Source organism: Colius striatus, chromosome 7, assembly GCF_028858725.1.
Source record: "Colius striatus isolate bColStr4 chromosome 7, bColStr4.1.hap1, whole genome shotgun sequence".
Classification (NCBI taxonomy): Eukaryota; Metazoa; Chordata; class Aves; order Coliiformes; family Coliidae; genus Colius; species Colius striatus.
In genome coordinates, this window is record NC_084765.1 from 36,875,040 (window position 1) to 36,888,379 (window position 13,340).

The following is a 13,340-nucleotide window of genomic DNA, read 5'->3' on the forward strand; positions in this document are numbered from 1 at the left end:
AAGGCGGATGTGCTCTTCAAATCTGTCTTCCCAGCTGGGGCTAAAATACACAATTCCGTGAGTGGAAGGTTCCGTGGATGTCAGCAAGAAAGCAGAGGTGCTAATTAAACACCTCCTCGCTCTCAGGAATCAGCTTCCAAATCTATGTTGGCTTCTTTGCATATGAATGAGGAAACATTCAAGCAGCAAGGCTTCAGACATAACCATCACACCACTAAAACCTCAGCACCAGCTGCGGCAAAGGAAGGGTCCAAGTTTGGCAGCCTCGAGCAGGAGAGGTGTATCCTGGCCTTTGGAGTCTCCTGAGCATCTCACCTTGCAAAGGTGGTCCCTGAGGAACACAGATTTTACACACAGGTTATCGCAATTATCTGTGCAAATTAGGGTCTACTGAGAGTTCCCTCCCCACCAGGTGAAAAGACCCTTTTCCACCTGAGCTCGTCCCGTTCCTCTCTGGGGATGGCTGCGAATAACTCCCTTGCCTCTGCATGGATCTGCAGTCTCTCTGGCTGGGCAGTAGCAACAGTAGTAGCCATCAGATTTCTTGCTCTTGTTTGGCATCTTTTTCCAGGCAAGATCAGGTAGCTGCTGCCCTTCTCCTGTTCTTGCCGCACTAGTACTGGATGGTTGACATTCCCATTATGCTCTACTTGACATACCAGGAAGGAGCCTCATCTTAAGCAGATGCTGAAGGTATATCCTCCAAAGTGCGTCAAGTCCATCTTAACAGGCCTTTTAAAACACCCAATATCAGCAGCTACTTCTGCTGCCAGGCTTGGGTGGATGGCCCAGAGTTGTGCAAGGTGGCAAGCTGAGGCCGGAGCCGGGTATGAGTTTCTGCACTGCTGCTGTGCTGCCCCAGAGAGCTCTGCTCTGCCCCTGGGATTTGGGATGTCTGTGTGACCCCACCACAATGCCTGTGACAATTCAGCTTCCTCAGAGCATTTCTTTGCTATTTTGTTCTCAGGATTGTCTGCTCTGTGTTGCCTCCAGTGTTAAAAACACTGTGGATAGGGATTCCTGTCTATGCAGTGCACTTTCTAGTACAGCATCACTGCTGGCCCTTGTGGTAGCAGCCAGCTGAGGACTAGTGGTTTCCTGCATCTACTTTTAGCATTGTCTGCTGCTATTGTTCACTTTTTGGAAAGATCCAGCAGCTGGGAATCATTTCAGAAAGTCTGCCTTGCCAGATCCAGGGATATGAGTTTCACTTGCCATTGCCAGGCAGCTTTTAATGGCTCGACAAAAAAGCTTTTCTCACCCAAGAGAGGAGTCACAGATGGTATCTGAGAAACATTGGAGATGGTAGATTTAGGAGGTAACTTGTATGGCCCTGATGCTCTCAAGTGCCTGAATCTGCAGGGAGATTTGTTGACATTGCTGGTTGCATCAGAGGTGTAGTCGGCCACATGGCGCCTGTTCAAGTGAGACGTAGCGTATTGCTGTATCCCCACGCGGCTCGGAGTGCTGAGCCAACAAAACACTGCCTGGCAGGAGATAACTGCTCCCAAGTCGTCACTAGCAGGAGAAATTAATGAAAAGAGTCACTATCCCTTCCTTCCCTCATATTTATCAGTGAAGTCAAACACTCTTTGTGTCTAGTATTTGGGAAAGGTGCTTCATTGAGGACCTTTGAAGGAAAATTCCTGAGATTATCCTCCGAGCAGCATTTTTCCAGTAGTGTGTTAGTCAGAGCTGAATCAGAGCAGTCGGATCCTCTTGGCCTTCTCAGCTCTCAGCCTTTCCAACCTGAGTGCCAGTTAATACTAACACTGCAATGAACTCGGGCTCACCGCAAGCCGAATCAAACACCCTACCTCAGTCACAAAATAAGCAGGATATTCTTTGGACTGTGGTGGATCAGACACTACAAAAACATTGGAGCCTGGCACACAGCTGATGCCTCTTAAAATTACATGACTTTCCAGTGTCTGATTGCTTGTTTTGATCTCTGCTGAAGAAGATGGTTGTAATCAGAGAAGCAGTCCCTGGTGAACAATCGGGGATATAATACCAGAAGCCATTTTTCACAAGTTGATGGTAAGTACTGTGCAGTTCTGGACTCTAAGCAAAGGCTGTACAATTTCTTCAACTGATTTCCTCCAAGTTTGCTACATGTTGCTATCAGAAAGATCATGAGTTGGACGGAGCAGACGCTCCTCTGAGTTTTTAATGAGCCAGAAATTTCTTTGCTACTTATGAAGCAACAGGGGAACAAATGTATCCCATCACTGTTAAAAAAACAGTTCCTTCTTTTTGTTTCTGTGAACTCTTATATCATCTGAATGTAGTTTATGACCAATGCCTTACTAGCTGGAATCTGGCTTTATGCAACGCTAACATACATCCACGTCCATGCTATAAGAAACATCGTTTATCTGCAGTGACCATCCTGTGGTATTACCACTTGTTTGTTTTTTCCCTTATCGTTAAAGCTGACTCCAGTGATTGGGTTTGCAGATTAGGCTGTGTAATAATTGCTAATAAATCTTGACATTTAATGGTGACTGCTGTACTTTGGGCGTACCTCTCATAACGTTCCTTTAAAAGAGCTCTGGCTTATCAAACGTTGATGGTTAACGTTGTTAAAATGTCAGACACATGCAGACTGGTTCTGGCACAAATTCCATGCTGACGGTGTTGCTCTCTGATAATGTATACCATTCAAAGTTATAACATTACTAAGTGCATTCCTCTTTTCCACTGTTCTGTAACAGCATTTCAGCACCTGATTGTACCAAGCCCTCAGTCTATGAGCTCACAGCTGTCAGATACACTGTACCAATGCAAGCAAACATTCTCCTGCTGGAATATTTCCTGGCAAATCTGGTTCTAATGCTATTTTTAACACAAACATTGGATTGCATGTGGTTTGAACATATCATTGTACTTCGAGCTATATCACCTTTATGAAAGTACAGACATGTGTTTTGCATATATTCACGGCAAAATTTACTCCAGACTAAATCCTGACTTCTTGCGTATATTTTTCTCATGTTTTGTGTTTGGTTTATATTAACAAGTGACACGAAAAATAACATGTGGGGGGTTTTTTTCCCTAAGGTAATTTGGGCACCCTGGAGTTTTTTTCTCCTCTCTATTGCTTTTTCTTTTGGTATCTAAGCTGTGTGATGTGTGCGTTGATCCTATTTCATCATTGTGATGTGACGTGACAGCCACAAATACATTTCTTTGATATTTCTCAGATACTGGTTTACATGATAAAGCCTAATGGTTCCAAGAACTATGTGTGAATTTTAAACAATGCCTTACCAACACAGAAATGTGTGTCCTTGCCTCAGTGGGAACACACACGTCAATAAATTGTTGTGAGCTTGGGGCAGAGCTGCAGAATCAATCACTGGAGACCAGACAGAATCACATTAAATCTAACTTTGACTTTCATGACACTGCTGGTCTGTTTCTGCTGGGGATTGGCTACTGAAGAAATGAAAACAATGTTAAGCAGACCACTTTAAAATGCAGCTTTTTGGTTTTGCAAGAAAATTCAGGGCTGGCACATTAAATAGACAGTGTTTTCTTGGACTTGAAATCTAAGGAACTGGATGCTTCAGGTTGGAAGTGTGAGTGTGGTTTGTCCAGGGGGTGCACAAAACACCATTACTAAAAAAGCAAGGGGAGAGAGGTGCCATTGAAAGGTTACTTTGTGAAAATTTGTCTCTTTGCAAATGCCTTCTCTGTTGTGTTTCATTCCTTTTTTGCACATGTGAATATGCAGCCCTGGAGTCTTGTCACTGGATGTGTTTATACTGCATTCCTAAGACTTTTTTGATTATGGCTGGTGGTTGCTTTCTGAATGTCTATTTGGATTCCCAAGTGGGTTTATCCTAAACTAAACAAAGGGTGAGGAACTGTCCGTGGTTTCTTGCTCTGTTCAGGCTGGTCCTGAAGCAGTAAGAAGGTGTGCTCAGCCATAAAGCTAAAATGGGAGTGGAAATGGTTGGGCATAAAGATGGATATAACCAATATTTTGTGTGTAGTGAATGTTTTTTTGCATAAACTGTGAGAAAAAAAAATGTGACGTGTGCTTCATATTCTTTCTTCCCAGGTATCCATCCAGAGAGTTAAAAATCCTGAAGAATGGCTCTACCTACCTCCAAGTTTCTGGCTGAAAATTTAATTTTACTTCTGTTTGTATTCTCTTCCCTAAGCACAGGTAAGTTTTCCTGCCATGAGGAAATGGCCATGATTTATAACACTATTTTTTAATAAAGACATTGCTGGTTTTGATTGAGTAGCTTTTCACACTTCTTCATATAAGTCAAGGACAGAGTGAGAAAAGTCAGCTTCTGACATGCCAATACTCCCAACTGAGAGCAGCCAGAGTGGCAAAGACTGACATTTCTGAGCAGGTGAAAGTACCCTCAGGAATCCCTCAGACTCTGCCATATGTTCTTAAAACAAACCCAAATCCAACAAACTGCCACAAAGAAATTACAAAAGAAACCTCAGGCCCTATTAGCTGTGGCTGTGGGAGGTGAAGTCGAGCATTTTACTGCATTGCCCAAGCCCAGATGTGGATAACAAAAAGCTCTGGGACGGGACAGCCCTGCTCCTTGGATTTTGTCCCTTACAAGTAGCTCTTTTCCTAAACAATTAGGGAAAGGGGGAAAAAGGAAACTGGATATACATGTTCTAAACACAGCTAATTTGGGAGGTTGTATTTGTTTAAAACAGAGACCACATGTCTTGCCCTGAACACTGCAACTGCATAAAACAACTGACATTGTCAGACCCTTTTGGTGAAGAAGCAAAGCATTCTGTTAATTCCTTGTACTGCATAGGAGTTGCACTCTCATTTTAAAAATGACAATGAGAACAATAATCCAAACTGGCAAGGTACTTGGATCAGCTGGCAGAAGATGCTCAATCCTCTGGTGCCCTTGGCACACCAGATGTGGGTGCTTGAGCACAGCTCCTGCTCTCTGGTACGAGTTGTTTATTGACTTTGGGAATCCGGGTCCCTTGTTCTGCATTGTGTTGGCTTTCACTGGTTGTCATCTCGAACATCAGCGTAAATTCATCTTGATTTTCCCTTAGGCTATGCTGTCTACCTCTCTGTTTCTAAATAATGGATTTTGGGAGTGCAAGTCATTTTGAGACTGCAGGAAGCTCTTTTGGACTCTAGCATAGCCAAGTAAATGGGAAAATGAACAAGCTCTTATCCTGTCCACTTAATCTAGTTGATAAATTACACTTCCACATTTGAATCAATTCTTTTGGTTTTATTTAGCTTCTCATCATGAGCAAATTTTTCTATCATCTATATTTCTGTGGGAATAACAGTTCATTTTTTTTTCTTTTTAATTTGTTGTCAATGTTTATCACAGTTTTATTTGAACGTCTATTTCTAATGCAAGTCTTGTTTCTTACTTGAAAGGTTTATCTTCTCCACTTCTTAATAATTTTGTCTACTGATAGAAACTAAGAAACTCCTCCTCATTTTCCTCACTGTAAATCAGACAAAGTACCTCTGACATTACCGATATGCTTCCAGCTTCCAGCCGGCACAAGTGGCATCAAAATCAGGTCCTGGATGTTTATCAGTATTTGGCTTAGTACCTGGTAGATTATTAGCCCTCTCTGATTTGATCACTTCATGTATATGGAAAAAGATTGCAGAGAGCCAACACATATGTTGCCCATATGAAATGACCCTTGCTGCCTTGAATAGCTGGTATTTAACGGGTCTCTGGAGACTTAAAGGCAGTGACTTGTCCAGGTCTACAGTTTTCTTAAGACAAGAAACTTCTGGAGGAATCTGAGAGGAAACTGAATGTGGATGGATAGATTTTATATCTGTTGCTGTGGAATTACAGGTGTCCCTGAAGTTTCACAGTGGCAGCACTCAACAGTTCATTGCCAACACCACCAACACTGGGACATGTTTCCTTGCATGGATTCACATCATTGTCCTTTGCATTCAATGAATGCATTAGCCTCTGAGGGGCAAAACCCACTCAACTTTACTATACTAAGTGCCAGAGACGTAGCCCAGGTGAAGCCAAAGGGTTTATCCCATGTCTTTTGTCATTGATTTCATATGGTGCTTTTGTATAATAGTAAAAATTTGGGAGCTGGTGAGAACTCCCAACCCTTCTGATGGCAAAGGACTCATTGTTCAAACTTACACTGACCTCAGCTTCCAAGGATTAGAAAGGTTTCTACCCTCAGAAAATATGCATCACATGTGGAACTCTAGCACTCGCAGTTTTGTTGATTAGAGTAAGATGTGAGGCTCACATATCAGGTCAGATTATATCAGGGAAATATTTTATCTTAAGTAAATACTTAGAACATGAGACTCTTGGATTTGGTATGAGAGACGTTTAGACTAACACGTCATGGCAGTCTGTAATCAAATTTGTGTGTGGAGGCTGCTGATGTGTGAACCCAAAGTGAATGAATCCTTATTGCTTCTGCCTAGAAAAGCTCATGAACTCAGAGTCTCTCTCTAGTGAGATTCCTCTTACTCCTAATTTCCTGGTGCTTGGTGTTTTCATGTTTGGTTGAGCACTTCTACTTTCTTTTTGCATACTGAAAACACAGTATGCAAACATCTTTTAACATCTTTACATTAAACAAAGCTTTTCAGATCTCACAGGTATTTTGGGGGCATTTTTAGAGGTTGGTTTATCCTTTCATCGACATCTTCCCTGGCCTTGTAAAAGGCTTTGTGTTTGGATAGTGTGAACGGGCCTGAATGTCACTGCAGAAAGGGCTCAACTACAGCCTCTTCTCAGCAGTTTTATGGAAAGTGAATTCCTTGCAAGGCTCCTTTGCATTGGAGAACAGGTTTTTCCATGTTTCCAGAAAACATAAAACCATACAAATTAAGCTGTTGTTTTCTTTTGGTCATGACTTATGTGTACTCTGCTGCACTGAGATATTGCTTTGTTCCAGGGAATGGGCAAAGGGGGGGGGTACCAAGAATGATACTGTAAAGCTGCCCAGTTATGGGGCTTTCTGCTTTGCACCAAATGAGTGGTAATTGTCTTCACTTTCTACTTCTACCCAGTAGACACAGCTGTCGTGTGTCCTGATAAAGATCCTGAGTTAGAAAACTGGAACCCGGGACACAACGAAGAAAATCGCGTTGAAATCCATAATGGCAGGAAACTCCTTCTCTCTTCTTCTGCCACTGTCCACTCTATCCACATCACTGATGGAGGTAAAATATGCCAGTGGCAAGGCTGGGTGAGAAGTGTGCTTTTCACTGTGACTATTTAAATCACCCTGTCTAATGTTGGGAGAGCTTCCTGCTTTTTGCTGAGAACTGAGTGGCTACTGGACAAACACAGCTTTAATTCAGTACAAGAGTGGGTGGGAGCTGAGATGCTATCAGTTCTTTAGCCATTATGATCAACTTGTTTACTGTTCTTTCTGGAGAATTTACAAAAGTAGCTCGTTATTAATTCTACTTAGGTGATTTGCTTCAAACCCATTTTTTCACTAAATCATTCTGCTGATAACATCATACTGCAATAGTTGTATTCTTAGGGTCTCAGGACAGGGCAGATACATAGATGTCTCTTTGTCTCTAAGAACAAGAGTCACAGTGTTGCTGGTGGCTGCTAGCTTTTATTCATCTTAATGCTGAAATTCTGTCTGTTTTGAATGAGGCCTCTTCCACACAAATATTAACTGCATTCTTCAGGAATTGGACTGCACAAAAGACATGTAATGTCCTCAAGATTCGTACTGGGAACTGTTTTGGGGAGGATAGGCAGAATTTTGCGAACACTGAGATAAGAGCCCAGCACTGAGTTTAACACAACGGTATCACAACCTCTGATGAGCTGCTGTGTGCTAAAGCAAATGTCATAACCTTTTCTACTTAGGAAAGCTGGTCATTAAGGATGATGTGCAGCCCATCGTTTTGCGTACGAGACATATACTCATTGAAAATGATGGAGAGTTACATATTGGCAGTGAGATGTGCCCTTACCAAGGCAATGTGGTTATCGTCTTATATGGGCGGTATGTATGAACGATAAAACGTTATCTTAGCACTTTTTAGGATTTCTCTTCCACAACAAGCAACAAAACAATGTTCTTTAAAATTAGATTTTCTCAGATATGTTTCTCATCAGTGCTCTGTGGAAAGTTCAGTAGATTTTTTAAACAATTTAAATGGTCTGCAAAAAATTGATGCAATTTGGTTCTGGTTTTCAAACCTTACTGGGAGATGAACTCTGGGATATTTGGACATGTCAGGAAGTCAGCATGCAGCTTGCCACTGCTCAAGCTGATTTTCCAGGCTTAAAAATTGAGGAGTTCTTTTATTCTTAAAAATCTTCTCCCTAAACCTCTGTTCTTTCTGCATGAGAGTGGTGAGCCAAAGGATAATACATTTATGTCTTGTAGGTTGCTACAGAGTCTCCTAGAATTTCAGGGATGCCAAAATCATATCTAACAACCATTAGACCTCCTAGCTCCTAGTTAGGGTCCTAACTTCTTCCAGAATTCAAAAGCACAAATATGTCATTCAGTCAGGGCTTCAGGCCTCCTCTGGCCTGGATATAATGAATATAACCTGGATAGTTCTTGTTCCAGATTACTGTTGGTCTTCAGTAGTTGCTAATATTAGTTAAAATCATCTCTTTCATTTTCTGGACAATGTGGGCAGTTGCTGATTCTTAGGTTAGCTTGGGCCATAGAGGGACAAGGAGAGAGGTTCCTCGACTGTCAGATGCAACCCCAAAACTGGTTCCTTTCCTTCCTTCCTGCTGCAGAGCGGATGATGGCAGCCAGCCAAATCCCTACTTTGGGCAGAAGTATCTTGGAGTAAGTAAGGGTGGCACTCTTGAGATCCACGGGAAGAAAAAGCTGTCCTGGACTTTCTTAAACAAGACTCTTCATCCTGGTGGCATGGAAGAAGGTGGATATTACTTTGAAAGGAGCTGGGGCCATCGGGGTGTCATTGTCCATGTTATTGACCCAAAGACGGGGGCAGTTGTCCATTCAGATCGGTGAGTGACTTTTCAGTTGTCTAGATGTGAGAATCTTTGGGAACAGGTTGGGGAGAGCGTCTCAGCAATCTCAGATACATGAATTTTAACATCTTGTTCAAATGAGTGTTGTTGCTTCTATATACAATTCTTTCTAGATAAGTAATCTCCAAAATCAGAGAAGGAGTACTGTTAGCTATTCTGTCAACTACACTTTAATCAATTTGACGAAAGAGAAACCCCTAACCTACCCTGTTTGATGAGTGATTTTGCAACAGGAGAGTATCATTACTGTAAACAATACAGAAGAGATATTTCTTTATAGGATTTACTTTTCAGTACATAAAACTATGATGCTTACTGAAGTAAATGTTTTTGGATGTTTTCATCACATTAGGTTTGATACCTACAGAGCAAAAGAGGAGAGCATACGTCTTGCCCAGTATCTGGGCAGAGTTGCGAATGGCATGATTCTGTCCGTTGCAGTGAATGATGAAGGATCTAGAAACTTGGATGACTCGGCCAGGAAAGCAATGACCAATCTGGGCAGCAAGCATTTCCTCCACCTTGGGTTTAGGTATGTGCCAGTCCTGCCAATTCTTCCAGGACAGAGGCGTCATTATGTTCCCGAGATGTCCAAATAATTCCAGACTCTCAAAGGCACAAAGTTCTTTCACACGGGAAAAAAAAAGGAAAAGAAAAAGAGAGTGAAACTTCTCAATGTGAAGTTTTAGCAGTTAATTAGATAGTTTGAGATGCACTGGGTGTCTATACTGGGTATTTTTATTAGCAGTTTGAGGAATAGTATGTAGTTCACATTCAAAAAGATGTTTTTCCAAGATATTGTTCCCACAAATTGCTGATTCCAATTTATTTTCTAGCCATCCACCAAAAACTTAAGAAGCATATGTACCTACATATAGATGGGCTAAACATTAATGAGGGTACATACAGACATGCAAATAGCATATTCTTCAGCTTGACCAATACCTTTTCATGGACTTGCATGGCACAGAAATTTAGCAAGCATGAGTTTATGCTGTGGGCTGTAAATACTTCTGTGGCCAATGCAGTGTCTTTACTGTGGTACATGCTGTTGACAATATTTGCTATTGACCCAACTGTAGCCATTATTTTTTGTGGTTATCTGAATTTATGTAGAAATTCCTTTTTTTTTTTTTATGAGACACTAAGGAGGTCACAGAGGAACACACACACTCACCCACAAATCTGCCTTGCAGCGACAAGTGGTTCAACATAACAGTCTGTGGCAACAGGTCTCAGCTGGGCATGTGAAGATGAAATAAGACTTGGGGTCTTGGACAGTCTCCAAAACCAAGCCATCTCCATCAGAGCAACGCTTGCTCTCAGATATCCAGACTTCATATTAAAACTCAGTAGCCCAATGAGTTTCTTTCCAAAGACTGAAATTAGGGAAACAGAAAATTATTTTTGAACATTTTTTTCCAGTTGTGCAATAGGAAGAGATTGACAGATGTTGCATATATTTATCAAAGTAAACTTCACTTGATATTTTTAGGCTGCTGTGTTATTTTAATGCTGGTTTCTCACTTCTTTTAGAGAAATGTTTATAATGGAAATAGCATAGAAATTTATCTTTGGAAATGTGGCTTTCAACACTGCTATTGTTTACAGTCAAAAAGCTAATCCTTGCCATGCTGTTATATGAAGTACCACAATATTTCCTTATATAAATCATAGGAGCATTTTAGGTACCATAATGTGGTAGTAGTTTGTAAGTGCTGTCTCCCACCAGCATAGTGGTATGTGGAAAAATGCCTGCATCTTGGTGCATTATTTAAAATACTGTATTTTTAGGAGAGTTTTCAGCATTTATCAGCTTTAAAAAAACTACTATCTGGATCACAACTGAGACCAGATTTAGAAGGCAGTTAGATGGCAGAATGGAAGACCGGCAGCTTTCTCAGATGTATCCTTATGCAAATTGAACTTCCACTTTATTGTAACAAGTTTTAGACATATTGGTTTGCATTTCAGACACTTCTATAACTATAAATAAGGATGTATATACCTGACAGATGCTTTTTGGATTTTTTTTAGAAGATCTTAAAAAAAACCCCACTGTTCAGGATGAGAAAATGACATAGAAATGAACGTACTTTAACCTGTGTGGCAAAGGAAGGCTCCGACAGAGGAGAATGGATGGATTTTTCTGGCTAACATGCCTGTGTACATGCTTTCACCACTCACTGCCTGGCACACACAATTTGCTGGCTGGTCCTGCTGAATCCTGGTTGTTAGATTTCCCCAGCTCCCTGCTGATGGCTGGGGCTGACCTTGGGAATAACTGAGACAATAACAGTGTAAGCCCTGGGAACTAATTTGAATCAGAAAATTTCTGTTTCACTGTGTGAGGTGCCACTTGAGTCAGGCTATTCAGCAGCATACTGAATTGTTTTCTGACTAGAGTGGTGTCAGGGGCTATATGGACAAATTCCTGTCTATCTCTGGTCGCTCCACATCCAACCAGACTGTAAACTTGTGCAACTTCCCCTTGCTCTGGCAGAGCTGATGAGCAATATTGATTTATCCCAAATATGTTTCTGTGCTCCTGGCATCTTTCACTTGCCTATTTACTGAGTCCAGAACGTTAGGAATGAAAGGAAAATCTTTCATTCCTCCTCTATTGTTTTTCTCTTGAAAAGTGAGTTTACTCTGTAAGCATGACTTTTTCTTTATTCTTCTATGAATAAAGTAAAAGAAAGCCTTTCTGCACTTGATGATATAGTTGTCCTCTTTGGATTCTCACCCAAACCCCTCTGATTTGCCTCTGGACTTACTAATCCCTTCGTTTCATATAGCCCAAGCAGATTGCACGTGTCCTTATGTGTCAGGGTTGAATGACTTTAAAACTATTTTTAGTGATAAAATAGCTGGGAGAAATGAGTATTTTAAAACACAATTTGGGACAAAACTTGAGTTAAAGAATGCGATAGCTTCTTCTTATTTAGATTATGTTCTGGGCCATGGTCCTTGTTGTCATTTGTTTCAAATTTGGTAGAAAAACAAAAACATATCTTCCCTGCTGAGTGATAAAGTGTCCTTCCTGCCCTCATCCCCTGTCTCTCCCTGGATGGAGATCACAGACTAGTAGTGCCTTCAGCAGTTGGCATGCAGGCATGTTTTCCAGCAGGAGCATCTGGCTGGCTGGCAGGCTCCCGAGGCCCTTGTGCTGGCAGCTTGCACTAAGCCTGTCCCATGCTGGGGCTGAGGACACACTGCTGGGACTCCCTCCCCCCGAGGAGCCGTGTCCCACGTGTGCATGGGGCCTCAGCACAGCGTGGGGTAGCCCAGTGCTCACCCAGAACCTGCTCCTGCCACCCCCGAAGCCTGGCGCTGTGAATCCTGGCAAAGCCCAGCTCCTGCCAGTGGTGATTTGTGTGTGTTTTAGTGGCTATCATCTGTCATTGTCTGCATGTTTTCTCCTGAAGTCCCAGAGTGGTTTATAACTTCGCTTGTACAGGCAGATTGTAAATGTAAGATGACCTGCAAGACTCAAGGGTGAATCTTGATGCAATTGAAATCACTGGATATTTATACCTATAGAGACATGATTTAATCTATGGGACTGCTTGATGAATTCAGGTTAGAGGTGACAGTCTCTCTCCCACCCTAAAAGCATATTTTTTATTCTGTTAGTCATTAAGAGCAGATATGCCTGAACTGCTTCTATTTCAAAGATAAAACTCAGTGCTGACCCCTACTAATTGGGTTCACCTCCAAGGTTGGGAGGCACTTTAGTCTCTCTCCATTGCTTACTCATCCATGTGGTCATTCTCCAGTACTGCTGATCACTATTGAACCTATTCAGCCAGTAACCATCAGGCAGTAATGAACTTACTTCTGACATGGAATCAGATTTGAGCAGACAATTCAGATTCATAAACCTTTATTCATGTTCAATGTTCAAAATAAACTAGATATGCAGAGACTATTTAGGTATTTTTCATTGTCCTTTGCCAACCAGTCTGTTAGAAATTCTCATGGGTCATTCCAAAGACAATTGCAATATACAAAGCTTCAACACAAGCTAAACTTATTTAAGCAGGAGTGGTTTCTTTTCATATTCTTCAACATCTGTGCACACACAAATGGAAGATTTTTGTGTGCCTCAAGGAGATGCCAGTGTCCCTTGGGTGCCACACATGTGCCTTTAAACATTCATTTGAAAGAGAAAGATGCTTGTTACACAAGTGTATTAAGTGGGGATTTGTCTTCAAACTTCCATTTCTTTTGACACATTTACTGAAGAAATACAGAGTCTTAAGATATTTTTAATTTTAACTATGCTACCTGTCATACTAATCAGAATGTTTTGAATGTGGT

The 13,340-nt window shown here is 41.5% G+C and overlaps 1 protein-coding gene across 4 annotated transcripts in view; it reads left to right on the top strand.

The window, feature by feature from the left end:
- CEMIP (cell migration inducing hyaluronidase 1) overlaps positions 1–13,340 on the top strand; it is a 114,190-nt gene that overhangs the window by 54,796 nt on the left and 46,054 nt on the right. The window contains exons 1-6 of one of the 4 annotated variants that reach the window (XM_062000057.1): positions 1,957–2,040; positions 4,070–4,177; positions 7,040–7,192; positions 7,863–8,001; positions 8,757–8,993; positions 9,370–9,549. In XM_062000057.1, coding sequence (XP_061856041.1) covers positions 4,102–4,177; positions 7,040–7,192; positions 7,863–8,001; positions 8,757–8,993; positions 9,370–9,549 — 785 coding nt within the window. In that variant the 5' untranslated portion in view covers positions 1,957–2,040; positions 4,070–4,101. Of the gene's footprint in view, positions 1–1,956; positions 2,041–4,069; positions 4,178–7,039; positions 7,193–7,862; positions 8,002–8,756; positions 8,994–9,369; positions 9,550–13,340 lie in introns of those variants that run through there. The other 3 variants (XM_062000059.1, XM_062000058.1, XM_062000061.1) reach the window with 3 other exon arrangements.